Here is a 23,222-nt window from a genome sequence, read left to right as displayed (position 1 = left end):
TGTGTTCAATCCTTTGAGAGTTCATTGAACGGTGTCCAAATGTATAAGGATATAAAATTCACGCTTGTTTTGTAATTTGGTCTTTTGTTTACTTGGATCAATTTTTTTTATCCTTTTAAAAGTTTGAGAGCATATTTGATGTACTTGATGAAACAAATAAATTTGAAATAGGTTTTCTAAAGTCTCCTTTCTAAGTGTAAATATAATTGTTTTAGCTTTTGTACTAATCAACCTCAACTAATGATGTGACGCTCATTCTTGCGGCTAAAAGATGTAGATGCCCAACCTGCACATACTATATCATCTATTTGAATCTCGAGAAATAAGGCGCCTAGGTGGCACAAACAACTCAATGTTGGAGAGAGAGGTATGAAAAGATACCAAAAATAAAGGGTATTTTCGTAAGTTAAACTCCAAAGGAAAAAAAAAAACAAATGTTGTTATTTTTCACATTCATTATTGTTTGTCTCTCCTTGAATGTTTAAAAAATGTTGAATATAAATTTAACTATAAAAAGTATGCTCTATGTGTAATTTTTCCAATGCATTACATGAATATGGAATGTATTAGTGTGTGAGATAATGGTACAAAGACTAAATTTTTATACTAATTTTGTAAATTAAATGATATGGTTGTTGATAATTAAATTATTATTTAATTATTAATTATCATGTTTAAATCTTATTAATAAAAAAATTAATTTCCCAAACATTGCAGCACCTATAGTTAAGCAATGGCCCTAAATATTGAAATGGAATCTGTTTTTTCCTCTGCTCCTTCTCCCAATCTCAAGGTGAATTTATGTGCTTTTCATCGAAATTATTAATCAGACAACTTTATAATTTAAAAATCCGATACCCTGAAAGCTTTGACCTACAAATCTGTCTGAACCGGAAAAGGATGCATTAGTATCAGATTGTCAGGCATTTATTAATCCTAGGTGGACTCTCTTCGATATCTCTTCGATATCTATTCGGCTCTCAAAATACGTGTGGTCTCTATGTATAGCTTTCATTATTTTTTATGCATATTAAAATAGAAAATGTTATTCACATTTTAAAATTTTCATTCTACATTTTTTATGAATATATTTTTCTTTTTAGTGTAGAATGAGATTTTTGGAGTGTTAATAACAATTCTCATTAAAATTTGCCACAATAAAATTTAAAAAAAATAAAATTTATAAATATATGTCAATCAATAATTAAGATCATAAAGAGATCATACTCATTTTAAGTACAAAAAATTTCATTTCTTAAAAATTTAACTCTTTATAAACTTTTTATCACTTCATATTTTGAATTAAATATTTTATAATATTATCATGTAAACTAAAATTAAACTGTAAACAAATCCATGTGGAGTCTAACTTTCAAGAGCTCTGACATTTCTCTTTTCTAAAAGTTCTCAAGCAGGATGAACATGCAGACATAATGCATCTCTTTCTCTCTCTTGATAATGACTTATTAGGCATGGATAAACACGCATTACTTGTCTCTAACTGGCATTAACAATGCAATTTGTCTATTTATCCTACATGATTAGTTCGAGTAACGTAATTAATTATTTCTCAAGTCCTGGATGAGGAATAATCAAGGAAACAGGAAATAAGGAAACAGGAAAAAAAAAAAAACAGAAAATAAGGGTTGCATGCACACAAGATTCCTCTTACGTAAATTAATATAAGTTATTAGCTAATATTTTAACGTTTGTTGGCTCTTTTGGAACGGTTGGATTGGATATAACTTGTGGAAAAAAAAAAATTAGGTTAATGTAAATGAGGGTAAATTGAGTTGGCAATTATCATTTCTTTCACTAGAATAAAATCTAGGTTTGAATTTCATTGTTGGTAAACTTTCTTGGTGGGCGAACTGTTAAAAAAAAAAAAAAAAAAGAGCCTAAGATCTCCTCTATAAGTCCTCAAAAAACTTGTGGTGTGCCTTGGCCATGGGATGAGGTAACTTCCCCTCCCCTCTAAACTTTTAACAAACAAACTCACAAAAAAAAAATAATATTGCAATTAGCATGGTTGATCACTTTTTGACATTTGGTTGCAAAAATGATCATTTTTAATAATAATGACATATTGTTTATATATCAACGCCACAACAATGACACAATGACCACACAACGATGAATCTAGAGACCAAATGTCAAAAAATGATCATTCATGCTAATTGTCTAAGAAATAATATAGGCGATACTAGAGAGGGTAAATCGTATATGTGCAAAAGTAAGTATTCTCTTGATCACGTGAGACCATGTTTTAGTGAGTTGTCACACATAACACTAATTCCAGATCAATAATCCTATTAGATTTGATTTGGATTTCATGGATTTTTCGAGTTCAACCAGGTCTAGAGGTAGCCCACCTGGACACAATAGAAAAATCTTAGAGACAATTCAACAGCTCATTACGAATCAACATCGACATTGTTCTCAACTTAATCATATATGGTGTAATTTAATGTGTAAGATTTTGTACAAATAGCTCTCGATCGATTCAATTAGTACATTCAATATAAGGGGTTGAATTTTGTCAAAATTTTGGTGACTTTACATATACGCTAAAAACCTCTTGAGGTTTAAGTACATGATTGTGAAGTAGTATAAAATTACGGCATATCATAGTTTGTTAGACAAAATAATAGGTACAAAATAACCCTTTATTTAGTCTTCCTATCTATAATCTGAATGAAGTTTGCTAATATGCTAATAGTCTTGCCCATCTATGGTCACCAAAACAAGAATTTGGGACATAACATCCAATTAATGTCAATACGCTTTTGTTTTCACGGAAAATATAAATGGCGAATAGCTGAATACATCATTCTTTTTATGGAAAACATAATTCTGGCATGAATATGCAGTATTTCCTTCGCAAGCTCTATATAGATATATGCCTATATCCAAATTATATAAGGAATTGAAAACTTTTAAGACTATAGCTTAGGAATTGATTCTTTTCACTAATAAGCATAGAAATGCTTTAAGAATAGCCTCAGGAAGCACATCCCAAAGTGTGTGTGTGTGTGTCTAGTATATATTATATATATAATTGTAGCAAGCACATGCCAAAACTATATAGGTTTATCAACCTGGACTGGAGACTACGTAATTAATGAATTATTAATCCTTAATCTTGTATTAAGGGTCAAATTATTCTCTAGGGCGCATCTTGTCTTATGCTTTGTCTTAGCTAGGTATCGAGATTGGATGATCATGTCTTTAATATTTTTTGGAATTAAGGAGCATTAGTTAATTGCTAAACCACTAGGGATTGTACGTTAATCTCGCATATTAAATTTTGATTATAAATTTGATTATTGTCGTCTACATAAACAGTGGAAAACTAATCTATATGTTACAGAAAGCAGACACGCAGTTCGACAATAATATTATTAGAGGGAAGGGAAAAATAGCCGCGCGGTTTGGAGAAAGCATCGATTTATTCTACCCTTAGTTGGCAGTGGCAGCATTATTTAGACTACTGTACATTTATATAATCATGATTCATATGTGCTGGATAATAAGAATATATCTTGAATTTTGTATGGTTGATATCACATCGTAATGGTAGTGGTATATCTTAATTTGATTATTTATGCATGTAAAAGTTGTACGTGGCACATTATTAATCTTACCATTTGCTTAACATTAAGATAATACTATTTTTACGATAATCTTCTAGGACATTTTTAGGTGTAATCTTTTTGTTGCCTTTTCCTTCTGTTTTTAGGATAGCTAACACAAATAATGAAATCAATGGAAAAAGTCATTCATCCCACTTTGAGAGGATTTCTTTCGCATTTCTCTTCAACTAATATGTACACGAGCAGCCAAACCTTATTTGTTGGGCCGAATAAGATTTTGTCACCGACAGTTTTGCCTTAAGGAACTTCGTCGGCAAAGTTTGTCGCGCTAAGATTGCAATGCAAACTTTTGCGCGACAGAACTCTAAAATTCGGTAGGCAAACTATATTTGCCCGACGAAATTACTAATAATAGTTTCGTCGAGCAAAGCACATTGACTAACTTAGCCCGACGAAGCCAACTTGCTTAACGATCGAGTTTTTTCTTTCCACGGTGTATGCACGGAAATAAAATTAAATAAAAAAAGTGTTGCCCAAAGAAAGTTTCGGCGGGCAAGTAAAATAAAGAAAAAAATAAATTAAAAAAAAACCAAAATACATGCTCAACAAATATATTCGTCGGACAAACATATTAGTTTTGACACACCCCGACCGAGATCAGGGCGTGCTGGCCGTCACTCGGAGGTGACGTAACCATGTGCACGTGCGGAAGCTAAGTAAAGTAATATAAAAGTACGAATAAATTAAAATCTAGCATACAAAGTAGGGGTGGTTCGGTATGGGATCCCATACCGAAACCATTGTCCCGATTCCCAAACCGAAATTTTTGGGAATCCCAAATTCAATCCCAATCCCAAACCAAATTTTCGGGAATCCCAATTTTCGGGAATCCCGAAATAATTTCGGGATTTCGGGACAAATCGGGAATCCCGAAATGTTTTTGGGCTTTTGGACTAAAATTTGACATATTATGTTTTTGGGCTAAAATTTGACATATTATAAAGTAATAAATAAAGTAACAAACTCAAAAGCAAAAATAGTAGTTACAAGCCAAGGTTTATAAATAAAGTAACAAACCCAAAATCAAAAAAATTAGTTATGAGCCAAAGTTTCAATAATTAAGTTACAAACCAAAAGCTAAAAAGCAAAGCTTAAAGTCTATAAATATTGTTGGCCTCTTCGGCCCCTTCGTCCCCTTGATCTTGTTGATGCTTGTGGTTGGTCCCTTCTTGTTGGTAATTGTACTCTTCCCCTTGATGTTGATGGTTGAGCCCTTCCCCTTGCAATGGGTGGTCGTGGAGGTAGTGATTGATTTTGACGTTGTTGAACTTCAACTTGGAGTGGTCGAGGAGGTGGAGGTGGCATTTCATTTTCTTGTGTTGTATTCTCCTCACCTCCCAAATTAGCCGTGCCTAAAACAATAAACCACAAATCATTTACATTGAATTATAGTCTAATAGATAATAAATACTAAGAAATTAAAAGAGGAAATTAAATTGTTTACTTACTTCTTTCTAAGCGTTCAAGCTCCTTGTAGAAATGGAATTCGTCAAGTGTAGGCTCCTTGTAGAAACAAAATTCTTTTCCTCTAAGCCAATCACTAGTACACACTAAAGCCTCAACCGTTTTAGGTGTTAAGGAAGTTCTAAAAGGATCAACAACTCTCCCACCAAGACTAAAGGCATTCTCACTAGCAACGGTGCTACTAGGAAGGGCCAAAACATCCTTAGCAACTTTACTAAGAGTTGGATATTGAGCACAATTTCCTTTCCACCAATCCAAAAGATTGAAACCCTCATATGTTAGGCTTTGATGTGGATCATTGAAGTACATATCCACTTTATTGGCTATCTCATTTTGTTGTGCCTCCGCTCTCTTTCGTTGGATCTTCTTTGTCATCCTTAAAGCAACATCAATATCTACAATCACACCCCCCACATCATCTAGTACAACACTTGATCTTTGCTCCACATTTGAGGTAGCACTACTACTAGTACTACTAGTACTACTACTACTAAGGACCACTCCCTCCTTGTATGCATTATACAACTCGGTTACATAGCCTTTAACCCTTACTTTCTCCTCCCTTATTTTGTCCCATCCATAGCCGAGCTCTTCTAGATTTGTCTCCAACATATCAAATTTGTACCTAGGGTCGAGTACTTGGGCTACAAAGAGAATAGGATTCACCTTTTCAATGTGACCCCAATATTTGTCAAACTTGAGCTTCATTGAGGTAGCCACACTTTGCAAAGTGGCATTAGAGGCGTTTAAAATTTGTTCTTGTATCTCCACTTGCAAGGCAATCACTGTGCTAAGTATTAAGTGTGACGTTGGAGTAAGGGTTGCACTCAATGTCAAGGTGGCATCATAAAATTTTTTAAGAAAGTGAGCAAAACTCATCGATCTTTCCCAATCATCCACCTCCGGAGGACCCACCCGCTTGGTCTTTGTTGTCACCCCATCAACCTCTTTTGAGACCTCCTTTTTAAAGTAAGCAATAAAAGAGTCACACTCAAAGGCCATCTTAGAGAACACTTCTTTAAACTTGAAAGCACTATTAAGCATCTCATATGTGGCATTCCACCTTGTGACAACATCAAAAGGGATACTTGACATCCTATCAAATCTCAACAAGACACAATATTCCCTAAAAGACTCCAACCTTTCCGGGGATGAGTGTATAAACTTCACACAATTTCTTATGGCATCAATTTCACAACTAAGCTCCGTCATTCCATCCTTAACTATCAAATTGAGGATGTGACAAGCGCACCTCATGTGCAAGTGAGCCCCGTCAAGTAAAAGAGTACCATTTGACTTGAGTCTTCTTTTCATGTATGCAATTGCGGTGTCATTTGCACTAGCATTGTCAACGGTAATGCTAAACACCTTGTCAATGCCCCAATCATTCAAGCAAACCTCTAGACATCTTCCAATATCATCACCCTTATGAGAAGTAACTTGTACAAAGTTTAGGATCCTCTTATGCAACCCCCAATTAGTGTCCAAAAAATGGGCCGTGATGACCATGTAATTTATCATTTGAATTGAGGTCCAAGTGTCGGTTGTAATACTCACTCTCAACCCCTCAATCACACTTTTTATTTTAGCCTTCTCTTCAACATACAACTCCAAAACCGCCGCCGCCACCTTATGCCTATTAGGAAGTTTGTATTTTGGATTCAAATCATGAATAAAATCTCGAAAGTCTTGTTGATCAACCACCCTAAAAGGCATCTCCGCTATTATAATCCACCTCACACATCTTCTATCAAGTCTTTTTTGATTGAAAGTGTGAGTGACAACCGGACCTCCCATCCTCGCTTGTGTCAATGTTGGTTGCTTCGGATCCACATTCTCAAAGAGACTAGAACCCGGGCATTTCCTCAAATGCTTAAGAATTCCCGTCGTCCCATGAATTATAGGGTGCGCCGGTACTAAGAGTTTGCAATGCTTGCATTCGGCCATGAAAGATTTCTCCCTATTATTATCGGTGATCGTTACCCTCTTAGCATCATTCCACGCCGGACTTGGACCCTTTCTCCTATTGCCCTTTTTCCGAGGAGGACCCTCCCATTGTCTCACTACTTCTTCTTCTTCTTCTACTTCCTCTTCCCCCTCTTCCTCATCTTCTTCTAGTTGTTCTAATGCAATATCCTCCTCCATATCCGGATCATCATCCCAACAATCTTCATAATAATCATTATGCAAATCATCTTGAGGTGAGGGAGTGCCTAGTTGAAGGGTACCACTAGGTTGGGTTTGTTTTCGTTTTCCTAATACCGAGACCATAGGTGTACTAGATTGGCTACTAGACCCGTCCATCCTAACAAATAAAATAACAATGCACATTAATATATCACAACCACAGTTCAGCATATATCCAAATTCTAATCAAAGAAGCAACAAAACTCAAAATGAAAAACGTCATGTTTTAGTAGTTAGAGCCTACAAATCTTCATTCATCAATCAGCTCTCTCAGGCCATATCCCATTACGGCAGGTCATCAATTTAATAACATGTAAGAATACTATAAGAGTACGCGCAAAGACACACCTTGTGCCACGGATGAGGCTTTATCTGTGGGAATTTAAATTCAGTATAGTTTGGATTCATGCACTTTATCTCTTCCCTGGTTGGAGTCCCCAAAACTTGCACAAAAATGTATAATTAACCGTATGTCAGTATGTCTATTCATCCCTCTTTTCATAATTGTGGAAATTTGAAAACATGAAAACAACAGCTTCTTAAAGACTAGAGAACTGTAGACTTTTAAATCATAGAAGATTTCACCACCAAAAAAAAATGATGACATTCTAAGGAGTAACAGTTTATAATAGTTGATTGAACCTAGATTGACATCCAAAGGAGTAACATCTAAGGAGTAACAGTTTACAATTTTAATTCGATATTCAAAGTTCGCTAAATAAATACACAATGGCAATCTACACAGAACTAGATTGACATCCTCACCTTAATTATCTCAACTAGTATTTGGCTACTTTAAAGATTTCTCCTCGGCTTCCTTTAGTTCCACCAACTGTACTCCACAGAAACATAACACCTCAGAAAGTTAGACTGAAGGACAGATGAAGATAGAGATAAACAGATAAACAGAGAAACAGCAAGAAAGAGATAACTAACCAATTGATCAAACTTAGGCCTCCTTGTACATATCCACCAACCGAGACCCGATTCCTTTCCTGTAGTACTCCCAGTCTATGGGTTCAGGCTCCTGTACAAAATGAGAAGTGGGGATCAGAAAATATATTGAAAATCATTACAGTAATGTCAAAAAAGTGAAATAAATGCACCATAGGCGCAATAGAAATCTTCACAAAAACACAATTATGTAAAAACCCATACATAATTTACCATTTCGACATGATTTCCCATATAATTAGTTGCTAAATACAAAATTTCCAATCCTAATTATCCGAGGTCCTTCATCCTCACCTTAATTATCTCAACTAGTATTTGCCTATTTGGCCACTCCACTTTCGCCAGGAAACAAAGGCTGCAAGAGAATTTGGCTACTTTCTTAGTACAAAGGATTAATCAAATTACTACTAGTATTTCACTCATAATGACTACTTTCTGAATTAGCAACAGTAGGAGCATTTTTCATGCCGTGAAGTCACCATGAAGCGGATAAACATCATAAACTTACAACGTCGTGAAGTCAGAGACGATTCGTGAAGGAAGGCTGGGCCGCTGGAGAGTCAGAGACGATTCGAAGGAAGGCAAGCTGGGTGGTGATTCTGGTGAAGCCGTGAAGGAAGGCTGGTGGGTGATCGTGATTCTGGTGAAGCCGTGAAGGAAGGCTGGTGGAACTGTGGAAGTGGAAGTATGGAACGGAAGTGAAGATTGAAATGGGATCTAACCTAAAAACAAATGAACGGCACAGATTAAATCTAAAATAATGAACGGTTGAAATAATTCTCTTATAATTAAAAAATAATATATATATATATATATATATAATATTTATTTCGATTCGGTATGGGAATACCGAAAAAATTGAGATGCAATACCGAATCCCATACCGAAAATTTCGGTTTGGTTCGGGATGACCTACCGAAAATTTCGGGAATTTTGGTTTGGGATTTTTTTGGTTTGGGATCGGGATTTTTTCGGTTTGGTTTGGGATTTTTGGGATTTTTTTCCAGCCCTAATACAAAGTACTAAGACAAGTACTAGTGTACGTGAGACATTAAGTTCAGAGCAAGACTACAACAGTCCAAAGAGAATACTACGACAATAATACACCCGAAGGTGACCCTACATTGGTGAGTATCTGTCAAAAATGCCGGGACGCCCTCTGGGAAGACCACCGCAACCGCTAAGCAACTAGAACCTGGAGGGACGCAAAACAAAAGCGTGAGTGGGCAAAAACAAAGCTCTTTGAAAACTCTTTAAAAAAACACATTCTAACCCCTCGCCGTAAAACCTGTATACATCCCAGAAAGTGAACGTATGTACATATGTATAGATATGCCAATCATGCTCCAAGATATGCCAATCATGCTCGAGAATATGTCACATTGGAATTCATCATAAATATAAATACTCAAGCAATACTCTTATCAATAACATCTAATCTAGCAGCCGGGAGTCACCTAACGTGACCTGTACGGCGGCCTATAGAGCTCCAATCTCAACTCACTAACCAAATCTGCACACGAGTCGGAACCACCTAATGTGGTCTGTACGACAGGCTTGGTGTAATATATATACGCTCTAGTGCTACGATCACGTGAAGCTATGCGATAAATCGCGGGTCACCTACGAGTCGGAACCACCTAATGTGGTCTGTACGACAGGCTGTGCACCTAACCTGGATCCAAGCTGAGCGTGTGGTGCGGGAGGTGAACATACACGTGAAGGCTATGCCTTGGCCTCGGGCGGGAGCACTAACACCGGGGTGCAGATAATAAGCTCTCTAAGCATCTCAAACTACAATTGCATAACAACATGAAACCACTTACCTGGCACTTACCTGTGCGTCCACAGCACCAAATACAAATATATAATGTATGCCGTTACTAATGTATGTGATGATGCATGAGCGATAATACTAACGTGCATGGCATAAATCAATTAACTCTTTTTATTCTATTTCTGGGAATTTAAAGTATATAGGTATATACGGAAAACAAAAGCCCACTCACTGATAAGTGGAAGGGTCGTAGCCCCCTGCCTCGAGTGAATACGCTCGTCCTCGGAGTACGTATCACCTATACGCGAAAAAGCTACGAAAACGTCAATTTCAAAGCACATAACCAATTCCTTGTAATAATTTCTCATACATTGCTCAAATTGGACAATTGAATATACCAAAGTGATCTACACAACCTCACGATCACAACCATATTTTTATATTAATTTTTGGACCACGCACGCGCCCCCACGCGCCTGGAATGGCACGGACCCACGCGCCCCCCACGCGCGGTCACGTGCCGTTTGACTGACGGAATATTCCCTAACTGACGCCGTTAGTCCTTTAGGAATATTCCGTTAAAACTTAACGGAATATTCCCCTGTCCTCTCCGGCGAGTCACCGCCGCCGGAAAACTGCAAAAACTTCAAACTTCGTTTTCTCACTCGTTTTTCAACCATTTTTCATGTTCTTTATACCAAAATGAAGCTTAGGACTAGTAGAATCACGTTAGACTAGTTTTAAGGCCTAAAAATCAAGGAATTATACCTGCAACAACGATCTAAGTTCGGCCAACTTTGAACCTTGCTTTCCCGACGTCCAAATTCACCCAACGAAGCATTCCCAAGCTCCTTAGAACCTCACCAACACATCTACAAACTTAAAATATCCAAAAACATGCTAGATTAAGTTTGCATGAATAGTGCTCAAAACGGAGTTCGTCGAATCGACGTGAAAACGTAAGATTTCTCACCTGAAAATGGTATGGTTGTGCTCCTCTCGACTTCACGAGTTCGATGGTGTAATTGGTTTCTTGATTTGTGAAGGTTTGAGTATGTTTGTATGTGTGTCCGTGTGTGTTTGAAGAGAGAAGAAGATGAAATGGTAGAGGACTCGGGGAGGGAGAGAAGAGAGAGAGACAAAGAGACAGAAAAGAGGGAATCAGGGAAAAGAAAAGGGAAAGAAATGATGACAGGGTGTGTGTGTGTCTAGCACGTGTCCACACCACCCGAAATAACGCTAGACGTAAATGTGACGAACTAGGGGCAAAACTGTCATTTCATACTTGCGTTTCTATATTCTCGGGACGGGATGTCACAAGTTTTTTTAGTTTAAATCATATTTAATTTACAATAATTAATTGTAATTATATTTCATCACTTTAATTATATTAATCTCAGAAGATATCACGACACAGAAAAATTTATTGAATTATATTGAGATTGAAATGTTAGTACAACTATATATATATATATACTAAAACTGAAATATATATATATATATATATTCTCGGTGCCGCATTGTCTCTTAATTGATGTCGAACTGCTTGAGTTTGGAAAATTTTCACCTTTAGAAATTACAAGCTCTGAAAATGACCGCAGAACCAGTGCCACTCGTCCATCCTTTGCACATAATTTGGCTGTGAACAATGACGAAGCTAGTGTAGACCTAAGGGGTAGATGCCCCCACTCATTCAAAAAAAAGAAAAAGAAGAAGTATGGTTTGCATTTCAGTTCTCAATGACCAACCCTAAATAAACTAAAATTAAAAAAAAATTGGTAGACAACTAAACTAGTCTATTGTTTGCATCCCCAATGACTTACCGGATGACAATTTAATTAACAGTTAATTTAATTGAGCCTCCCCGTTTTCCTAATCCTAGGTCGTTAATCCTCAAGAACTCATCCCACCACGTACGGTAGAGCAATTCCAGTCTCCTCATCTTCTCCAGATTTTTCCTCTCCTTTCATTAAACCAAAACTCAATTGAATTGAAGTTCAAGTAATCAAGTGTCAAAATTTGACACAAGAATTTTACTCCACAAGGTATTTTATATGACTTTACTTCATTAATTTGTTTTTGGCATTACAATTAGAATTTAGCTTTCTAATTTAGAGATCAATGGATGAATGATAACATAACTATTTTTATAGAGAGAGATATTTGATGTTATTAATAATGATATTGTCATGCAAAGCTTTCAAAACATGAAAATGAGTCGATGAATATTGTAATATGTTATATGACAAAAGTAAATGGATTAATTATAAGTGTTTTGTTCAATAAATTCTTGAGCTTTTTAGTTGTGACTTTGTTGTTTAAGGATGTCCATGTTCATACAATTCTCTAACTTCGTCCCTAGTTGTGGATTGATAAGAGCTTTATCATGAGATGGAAAAGTTTGGTAGTAGTGAGCAGCTTGTGCATCCACTCCTTGAACCGAAGAGTTCACAACTAGGTTATGTAGTTGAACATAAATGGCTCTTCTAGGTTGATCTCAAATTTGTTCTTAAATAGCCAAAGAACAAGTGTTAGTTTAAAAAATACAATATAAATAAGTAAGATTAATAAAAGTATTAAAATAGAAAAAAAAACACACACACACATCCAAGAGCACTGCCATCATTGCCTCTTTCACCTTGAAGCCGAGATTCTTCCATCTAAAGCAACATTAGGATTAATTGGGTGTCGGCCAAAGGCTCTCCAACGGTCAAGTTAGTAAATATCTGAGACTTAAGCAGTGGCTAGAGAATAGAGTATGGGATAATTGCATAACAGGGATGAACCATACAAGGGTGTATTTATACTAGTCAAGAAAGAGTCATTTTAGGATATAAAATCCATATTAAACCATAAGAATTCCAAAAGATATCTAGAAGTAGATATTGATCCTCTTAGAAGTGTGATTAATTCTTGTGCACTCCAAATCACTAGATTGTAGGAATCTTCAAGAATATAGGAAACATGGCAGATTGCATACTAGATCAGGTTTCGTATCTAGTGTAACAAGCATTGTCTATCACAGCAAAGTCAACGGACTTCATGGTGATAATGCTTATAGCTTTTGCTATAAAGACATGTGTCTTTGAAATGCCTAATCACTAGTTTTTGCATGTAAGAGATGAAAGCATGCAAACATGCAAATGGTATGAGAGGAATTAGGCTATTAACATAACAAATAGGATAGGAAACGGGTCAATGTAGAAAAAAGATGGAGTCAAATATATTGGGTTAGGCTAATAGTTCAAAACTTGGGCTTAAATATTTGATCCAAATGTAGGTGAATCCCACTAGCTGAAAATATAAAATACAGGTTATCACACTGCATCTGATGTGCCCTGGTGTCATATGAGGGTCTTCAGTCCTGCAAAGCTAGCATTTTGTCTGTAGTGGTACGATTGACGATTTGGCCATCATGAGACAGGCTAGTACTAGGATCAGCCATGTCTACTAGAGTTCAAGTAGAGGTTGGGTCGATGGGTTGTCCGTTAAGGTTATGGTGCTAATATTACCATAACTGGAGATAGAGATTTAAGTTTACGGGTGGTCTAGGTGGAGTTCTCCAAAGCCTTCATTCTTTTCTCCAAGTCCACGAAGTTTGCATGATTCTCCATGCAAGAGGCAATATAGGCCTGCTGTAATTTGTCAAAAACAGAGTTGATTGGTGGCCATGATTTTTCAGGACGGAGTAAGGCTGATCCGAATACAATTACCTCAGAAGTCCAACCATAGGCTCACCATCCTCATGTAGAGCTTTATCAGACGGAGCAGGGTGCCACCATCAATCTATTACAGATCACTAGGCGGAGTCCTAACGACTCCGCTAGATGACCATGCTTGGTTAACAAGACATGCGATCTGATCCGATATGGACACAATCAGATTCTATAAGTCTTGGAGTCCCTATAATCTAGGGATAGGCATGCGCTGCAAGTAATCACAACTCCTAAGAGGATGCAATATCTACTTACTAGATATCTTCTAGGATTCTCCTGACTTATAACGAGGTTCTATCCTTAAAAGGTATATCTCCCACGGTATAAATATATACATCTAAGGTTTATCCACGGTAACACAATCTTTACACTTGAATTCTCTTGTCCACTGCTTAAGTCTGAAATCATTCACCAATGTGACTGTAAACACGAAAAATTCCTGAAACAAGAGACAAGAATACGTGTACAAAATATATTTTTTGTATTAATGATTTCGGGGTTACAATCTCTTTGTAATTTGATCCTTCTATCTTCGTAGGGTGTAGGTTTGTGGATGAGTTGTTGATCCAAAGGGCCGTCGGGGCTTGATCTAAGGATGAACAATTGATGAATGGATCTTCAAGTGGCGTTGGGCCTGATCTTGAAGAATGGGTGTGTGAGTTTGTTGAGGTTGTTGATCCAAAGGGCCGTTGGGGCTTGATCTTAGGATGAACGGATGATGAATGATGAACACTTTCTTCAAGGGACCGTCAGGGCTTGATCTTGAGTTGGTGGAAGTTCTTCAAGGGCCGTTGGGGCTTGATCTTGAAGGTTGATGGATGAGCGGATCTTTAAGGGCTTTTGGGCTTAATCTTGAAGAACGATTAGATGTATGGATTTGTTGAGGTTGTTGATCCAAAGGGCCGTTGGGGCTTGATCTTAGGATGAACGGATGATGAATGATGAACACTTTCTTCAAGGGCCGTCGGGGCTTGATCTTGAGTTGGTGGAAGTTCTTCAAGGGCCGTTGGGGCTTGATCTTGAAGGAGGATTTGACGAAGAACGAAGAGTGCTTTCTTGATCCTTCGGGATTTGCTTGAGAGTTTTAGAGTTTCAAGGCTTGAAGGTTTTGGTGTAATGTAAATTCCTCTTCCTTTCTCTTTTCCAAAATGAATGTCTTGGCTTCCTATTTATAGAATTCCAAAACTTGATTTTTGGATTTAAATAATCAGATGAAATAAATCATTTCTGCCAGGTATTGACACGTGTCCTATTTGATGACTTCTCCAATTTATTTCGATTTTTCGTTGAGTCACACGCTACATGTAAAATTTATGTGATACATGAGCGTTGAAATTTTAATTATTGGTCAACATTCATTTCACCGAAATTTTGATGTCTACAGTGACCGTTGGAGAGCTTTTGGCCGGCACATTGCCCCGCCTTAAGGTTCACATACGGTTGTTTTACTGTTTTGCAGGTTGCTCAGGTTTACTCGTATTTGTGTTCAACCATCGTTCACAGAGATGCGCATATTTGGTTCTAACATTGATCTTCAACAAAGTATCACATACCTATTCCATACAAGGAGGGGGCTTTTTAGCACGACCATATGCGTCATCTGCGGGTTGGCTGCCATCAGGGGCTTGGTTTATGCTGGTATTGACAAAGCTTTCTTTAACATTCATTGTTTAGGGTAAAGTAATCTGGTGAAGAGGTTCTTGAGTTCAACTCTCAATAAAATAACTGATTGTTGAAACCAAATTCGTGCACCACAGTGAATGGCAAAGATGCTTGAATCCGTTTACCTATAAAAGAACATACAATCGTGAGTAAGCCTAGGACTAGGGGGTGTGCCAGTCTAAGGCTTTCCTATTGAAAATGTGCCCTAAAGCCAATCATATGATGATACTTGATGGACATTTCACATGTTAAACTAATATAGTTTAAAATAAAGGGTAAAGATTATTGTTTAAAGTCGTCTCATATAAATGTTATATGCTTAAACAATAAGTCCAAGGAATATGTAATTTGAAGAATGTGATCTAAAGAAGTTAGATTCATGAGACCATTTTATTTCGTATACATATCCTAAACGTTCCTGATCATAAGATTGCCAATTGGGCATTGACAATCTGTTAAGATCTGTACGTGCTATGTCTTCTCTTAGAGAGAGTGACTGGTCTCGAGTCATTGGTGTGACTGACACCAAGACAAGCATATAGGTGCTTAATAGAGAATGAGTCTACTGAATGCGATCAACAAGGAGTTTTCATACTCATGTCACATGAGAACTAATTGTTGGGATAATGCAAAGTAGTCCTTTGACCTGAGGCATCACAATTGTCTTGTGGTTAGGCCCTTGATCTTTGACTATGTCAAAGTTACTCCTTCAAAGGGTGTCCACGACATATTTGGGGTTAAGCCACTTAGCCATAGAAGCAAGTGAATGCACAACAAGGGATCTTTAACCTTCAAACCGTTTGAGGCAGAATACTTTATAATATGATTAAGCATCTCTGGTCAGAGTATGAATGAGATTTATGAAGTCGTTCCAAATCACATTCAAGGTAATCATATAAGTAAAAGAATCACATTGGATAGTAGACATGAATAAACTATCAAACCAAACAATGTGATCATGAGTATTGTATTAGAGAATGATCATATTGCATTGTAATCCTAAACTGAATAGGTTCTCCACCTCTTCTTATTAGCTTGGGTAGCCATGATATACTGTTAGGTGTCACTCATAGTTTGTGGAAGCCCTAAAGGTGTATAATCATTAAAGAGAGAATTGAAAGTATGTTTCAATTAACAATCGATTTGAAGAGTTCTAATCGCCCACTACCTCGCTAAAAGGAACCTAATGGATCGTACACCATGTAAGGTAGAGATTGAAGAAACAACGGAGATGAGTAAGGATAATTAAATGGTTTAATTATTTATGGTTAGGATTAATTAATATGTTAATTAATCAAACAGATAAGTTCGTTTTTAACTTTTGAGTAATTATTCGACCTCAAGGCCTATTGGGCTTAGAACCGTCAAGCCCATTAACTTAAGTTGTATGACAACTTAATGACTAAAGACTCAAAAGGGCTTTAACAGCCTAAAGCCTTAAGAAGGCCAGCCATATTGTAAATGAATGGGTTTTGGTTCTTTTTGTCACTTAAGTGAAGTGACTATATAGGGGTTTTCTAGAGAGAAAAGACGAGAACAGAAAGTTCTCTCTTCTCTTAGGAGGCTGGCCACCCTAAAGGAAAATAGCTAGCAATCTTTCTTCCTCTAGGTCACTCATCTCTTCCTCAATGCTCTCCTTGGTGTGGAGACTTAGAGGTTCCTTATTTTGGGAACTTGGAGAATCCATTCATCCATCCTCCTCCAAGAAATCCATGGAGCTAAGAAGTTAGGAATGAAGGTCCTCTCTTTTGGGTGATTAGCCTTTGCTTATGCAAAGAGGAATCAACAAAGGTATAATATTTCTCAACTCACTTTGTTCGTGAGTTGAGTCTTGGTTCACCACAATTACTAGGCCTTGAATTTCATAGGTAAAATTTTGTTTTTGAGTGCACACAAGCAAATTCCACCTTTTAATTGTTAATTGCATGCATAGATGTTACTCAAATGAACTAGTTTTCACAAATATTTCCTTCATTTCCGAAGGTTAAGTTAGTGAGCAATATTAAGACTCAAGTAGTAGGCAAGAGAAGAAGTGTGCAAAAATTGTGTTACAAGAGATGAACCCTAGAAATGTGTATTTATACTAGTCGAGGAGATAACCTTTTAGGATAGTAGAAATTCGTATTAAACCGGGAGAATCCATGAGGATATCTAGGAAGTAGATATTGCATCCTCTTAGGAGTGTCAATACTTATGGCGCACGCTAATCCTTAGATTGTGAAGAGTCCAAGATTATAAGAAACCTGCTAATTCCATACTTGATGTGGTTCCTAAATCTTGTTGAACAAGAATGGTCTATTTCAGCGAAGTCAACTGACTTCGCCCACTCATTTCAGAGCAGGATGATGATGGCATCGCTGATTCGTTTACTCAGCTCTGCTATGGAAGCTGTTGAGTTCATAACCGAACTTCTGAGGTAGGCATACTCTTATCCGTCTTACATCGCCCTTGAAAAATCATCGACTTCTGAGGAAGAAAGCAACACATAGGTGGGTGGAAGAAGAAAAGAATTAAGAATGAGAAAGAGAAGGCACAAATCTTTTTATGGTTTCTCCTGATGAAAACATTCGCCGGGCAAATCTAAGAACACTATTGAGTAAAAAAAGTATCGATGAGGTTTTTGATAGGGCATTGTGGACCTTTGCCTAATGGTTAACACACGTTGCCCGACAAAATGGTTCATCGAAAAACTTTCTATAAGCTAGTGAACTCAAATTTCGTCACGCAAATGTTAACACAATACACGACAATTTTTCCCTTTGGCGCCGAAACATTACCTTATGAATCATTGGGTTTGGCTGGTTCTAACGGTATTCTTTTGTGATCATTTTGGTTCATGCCTAGGATGTTGTTGCCACTTCTTTAGGAGTGGCTACCTCTTTAGGATCTAAACTGTATGCTATATAATCAATGTGGTAAACTTAGCTTGTGAAAAGGGTTGTTGTTCCCTTTAGATTGAGTGTGACTCATCCTTGGTTGTTCTTTTCATTTTTGCTTCTCACTATCATGTTCCTTAGTATTTGAGAGTTCGTTGGATGAATTATCGAGCTTTGCTCTCTTCTATGTGCATCAGAGTTAACATCTATTTTTCAAGAAGGTAATCATGTGGTTGCTTGTTTGGCAAAATTTAGAGTAGACCATCCAATTTGCAATTTTGTTAGGTTGGGTTTTACCTTGCTATTTTGTTTTTAAGTTTTCTTAGCTCATGTTCTGAGGGGGACTAAGTTTTCTCCCTTTTGGATGTAATCCTTCTTATTTATTATTTATATGAAAGTTTACTTAAAAAAAATGTGATTTATGTAAAAATGTGATTTATGTTCATGGTGGATTTTTGTATCAAACAGACGAGATTTAAATTTTTGGGAGAAATACTATTAGACTAAAAGGAGTTAGTTATCGAACTATGAATTTAGATTAATATTTGAACTTTTATGATAGTAATATATAAATATAAAACAATTAACTTCTTAAATTTGATATATTTTTTTTATATCAAATTAGGGTCGGGCTTGAGAATTTGGGGGCCGTAGGCGAGCCTTCGAAGTGGGGTGCTAGAGTTCTCTAGCTCCAGACCCTTTGTACATTGACATGTGTAAAAAAATTCATTAAATACATGAAAAGTCTATTTCTACATCAAATATCATTAAAAATTAATATAAAAAAAAAGATATACAAACATTACTCAATTATTACTCGTCTCACATTTTTAGATGCAAATGCACTTATTAAATTTACATAATCTAATTTTTCAACCAATTCAAATCGAAAGAGAACTCCCTACCCAGTACGCCAAATTCCAATCATTTTTCTATTGTTACAATGTTACTTATTACATTCAATAAATGAATGAATGTTTGGATTACAGAGACAACATCTTATTGCTAGTAAAAATACTAGAGTAAAGAGGATAATAATTTTCGTATACGAACCTAGGCGAATGAGATGGATTTGAATAATTTATTATATATTATATAAACTAATTAATTTGAACATTAAATAATGTCATTTTTCAAAAAGGTGAGAGTTTTAATCTTTTAGGTACATAATAAAGATATATGTGGTGTGATCCTAAAATAGGGTAATAAAACTCCATAAAATTAAACTTAAATGTGATATTGAAGAGAGAAGCAAAAAAAGTAAAAATAAGATGGGGACTATTTAAAAGGGAGAAGACGTGCATCTTTAAAAAGATGGTGGGATCATCTTAAGTAAAATCATGCAATTAAAATGATGTTGGGAATATGGTTGTCTTCTTCTTCGTACGAGGCCGACTCTGCAACAAAAGATTTCCAGATTCCGGTGTTTACATATAAGCTTGCATAGCTCCTGCATATCTTCGTCCATACCTGCCTAGTTCCGCCTAAAAATTGGGGACCCTTCCAAAGTGGGGGCTCTAGGCGGGCACCTATTTCGACTACCCTCAAGGTCAGCTTTGTATCAAACGAATTTTATTAAGAACTATTTGTAGACATCAAAATTTGGATGAAATAAATGTTGACCAAAAATTAAAATTTCAACGCTCACATATCACATAAATTTTACATGTAGTGTGTGACTCAACAAAAAATCAAAATAAATTGGAAAAGTCATCAAATATGACACGTGTCAATACCTGGCAGAAATGATTTATTTCATCTGATTATTTAAATCCAAAAATCAAGTTTTGGAATTCTATAAATAGAAGGCCAAGGCATTCATTTTATGGGGGAAGGGGAGAAGAAGGAAGAAAGAAAGAAGGAAGGAAAAGAAGGAAGGAAGGAAGGGAGGAAGGGAGGAAGGAAGGAAGGAAGGAAGAAAGAAAGAAGCCTTGAAACTCTAAAGCTCTCAAGCAAATCCCGAAGGATCAAGGAAGCAATCTTCGTTCTTCGTCAAATCCACCTTCAAGATCAAGCCCCGACGGCCCTTGAAGAACTTCCACCAACTCAAGATCAAGCCCCGACGGCCCTTGAGGAAAGTGTTCATCGTTCATCATCCGTTCAATTCAAGATCAAGCCCCGACGGCCCTTGAAGAACTTCAAATCCTCCTTCAAGATCAAGCCCCGACGGCCCTTGAGGAAAGTGTTCATCGTTCATCATCCGTTCATCCTAAGTCCAAGCCCCAACGGCCCTTTGGATCAACAACCTCAACAAATCCGCTCATCCACCAACCTTCAAGATCAAGCCCAAAAGCCCTTGAAGATCCGCTCATCCACCAACCTTCAAGATCAAGCCCCAACGGCCCTTGAAGAACTTCCACCAACACTAGATCAAGCCCCGACGGCCCCTTGAAGAAAGTGTTCATCATTCATCAACTGTTCATCCTTAGATCAAGCCCCGACGGCCCTTTGGATCAACAACTCATCCACAAACCCACATCGTACGAAGATAGAATCAGAGGATCAAATTACAAAGAGATTGTAACCCCAAAATCATTAATACAAAATATATATTTTGTACACGTATTCTTGTCGCTCGCCAGGAATATCTCGTGTTTACAAATTTGGCACGCCCAGTGGGACCATCTCTACCTCTCATCTCTATCCTCAAATCATCAAAAAAACGCAAATGGCATCAAGAAAGGATCAAGCTGTTCCTGCAATCAAAGCAAAGAACAAGAACATCATCGCCGCAAGTGGTGATATTTCGGGCATCATAACCCGAAGTAAGGCAAGAGATCTTTTTGCCGCAGCTTCCGCCCCTGCATTAACTCTGTCAAAGGAACAAGAGCACCTGAGGCACGAGCCTGTGATCACCTTAGCCTCGCTAAGGGCATCAAAAGGGGAGAGCCCAAGGAAATACTCAGTCCCTACTCTCCGACGCTGATTCAAGCGGCAGTACAACCATGCAAGTCATGACCACTGGAGCAACTTCAATCGAGGAGCAGCTAGCTCAGATGAATGAAGCAATTGCAAAGCTCACATGGACTGTGGAAGAGAAGGACTTGCAGATTGCCGCACTCGTCAACCAACTAGATGCGCAGCTCGACGTGAAAGTCGACCCAAATGTTGGCCCATTAAAGAAAGAAGGTGACGAAGAAGAGGAGCCACCAGCGGAGAAAGTCGAAGAGAAGCCGAAGTTAGACCAGGCAACGACATCCATGGGATCTCTCTCTATCCAGCAGCTACAGGAGATGATTGCAAGCACTATCAAGACACAGTACGAAGGAAGCTCGCATGACTCCGTACTGTACTCAAAGCCTTACTCCAAGAAGATTGATGCTTTGAAGATGCCAAGGGGTTATCAGCCCCCAAAATTCATGCAGTTCGATGGAAAAGGCAACCCGAAGCAACATGTCGCCCATTTCATTGAAACTTGCAACAATGCTGGGACAGAAGGAGACTACCTCGTCAAACAGTTCGTGCGTTCGCTGAAAAGTAATGCTTTTGACTGGTACACTGACCTCGAACCTGAGTCTATCAACAGTTGGGACCAGCTAGAAAGGGAATTCCTCAACCGTTTCTACAGCACTCGTCGTACTGTAAGCATGCTAGAGCTGACCAGCACGAAACAGTGGAAAGATGAACCTGTCGTTGACTACATAAATAGATGGCGTTCTTTAAGTCTGGATTGCAAAGATCGGCTTTCTGAAACCTCTTCCATTGAGATGTGCGTTCAAGGCATGCAGTGGGGACTACATTACATCCTTCAAGGCATCAAACCACGAACATTTGAGGAGTTAGCCACCCGCGCCCATGATATGGAGTTAAGCATCACCCGTCATGGGAAGAAAGAACAGATCGCCGACTACAAGAATGACAAAGTTTTGGGGCCAAAGGTGGATAAGGCTACGTGGAAACCCACCAAGGAAGCAATGACGGTCAACACAACTCCAGTCAAAATCCCTACACGAAGCAAGGCGATTCAAACCGAAGCTTTTCGTGATCAAGAGACACGTAGACGCACTTTGAAGGAGCTTGAGGAGAAGACTTATCCATTCCCCGACTCTGACGTGGTTGCCATGTTGAAAGACTTGCTTGACAAAAAGGTGATCGACCTACCTGAGTGCAAACGGCCAGAAGATATGAACCGTACTGACAGTCCAAGGTACTGCAAATTCCACCGCTTCATTAGTCATCCGACGGAAAAGTGCTTTGTACTAAAAGATCTCATCATGAAGTTGGCTCAGAAAGGGATCATCGAGCTAGATCTTAATGATGTGGTGAAGTCAAACTATACCACCGTCACTTCTGGCTCTTTGAACTCAAAATCTTCACCTCAACCGCTGGGGGCATGCTCCAAAACCATGTCAGTCAAGTCAAGTGAAGTTGAAGGATGGACTTATGTCACTCCAAAGAAAATGCACAAGAAACATAGGTCTCCTCCACAAGTTCACCAATCGGAAAGGGGGCAAAGCAGCTACCGTCAACCTTCAAAGCTACATGAAAGTGTTGAGGATGATGAAGTGATGACATCAAGATCGTCCGTTGCCATCACAATGCGCGATTTCTTCCCCAAAGACTTCTTCAATCACTCAGTCAAGACTCCTTGCTATGAAGATTGCAAGGAATGCCCCTCTAAGATTGTTTGACAAATTCAAAAAAAAAAAGCTCCTCGTTCGCACGAGCCTAAAAGGCGACAACCAAAGCTCCTTGTCCGCACGAGCATAAAAGGCGACAACAAACACTCCTTGCCTGCATGAGCTGAAAATGCAAACGGCACCAAGACGCTCCTGGCCCGCAAGAGCATAAACTGTGTACGGCAAAATCATCATCAAAATCATCATCAAAATCATCACCCATTTGAACTACGTTATGACTTGATCTCTTCTTTGAAAGAGTACGTAGGCAACTTGGAACTTCAAAACTTCAAGTACAGTCACATCAAAATAAA

At 37.8% G+C, this 23,222-nt stretch overlaps 1 protein-coding gene across 1 annotated transcript; it reads right to left on the bottom strand.

The window, feature by feature from the left end:
• Window positions 1-4,607: 4,607 nt before the first annotated feature.
• Window positions 4,608-7,388, bottom strand: LOC125476227 (zinc finger BED domain-containing protein RICESLEEPER 2-like). Its single transcript, XM_048582087.1, has 2 exons — window positions 5,102-7,388; window positions 4,608-5,005 (listed from the first exon to the last, which is right to left on the bottom strand). Exons 1-2 carry the CDS (start codon window positions 7,386-7,388, stop codon window positions 4,752-4,754), a joined length of 2,541 nt encoding a protein of 846 aa, XP_048438044.1. The 3' UTR covers window positions 4,608-4,751.
• Window positions 7,389-23,222: the final 15,834 nt, after the last annotated feature.

This window comes from the organism of the source record quoted next, unplaced genomic scaffold, assembly GCF_019419815.1.
Source record: "Pyrus x bretschneideri cultivar Hongxiangsu unplaced genomic scaffold, Pyrus_bretschneideri_v1 Contig18, whole genome shotgun sequence".
In the NCBI taxonomy this organism is placed as follows: domain Eukaryota; kingdom Viridiplantae; phylum Streptophyta; class Magnoliopsida; order Rosales; family Rosaceae; genus Pyrus; species Pyrus x bretschneideri.
Note: the sequence above shows the minus strand (reverse complement) of the source record. Positions and strands in the feature narration are given on the sequence as shown.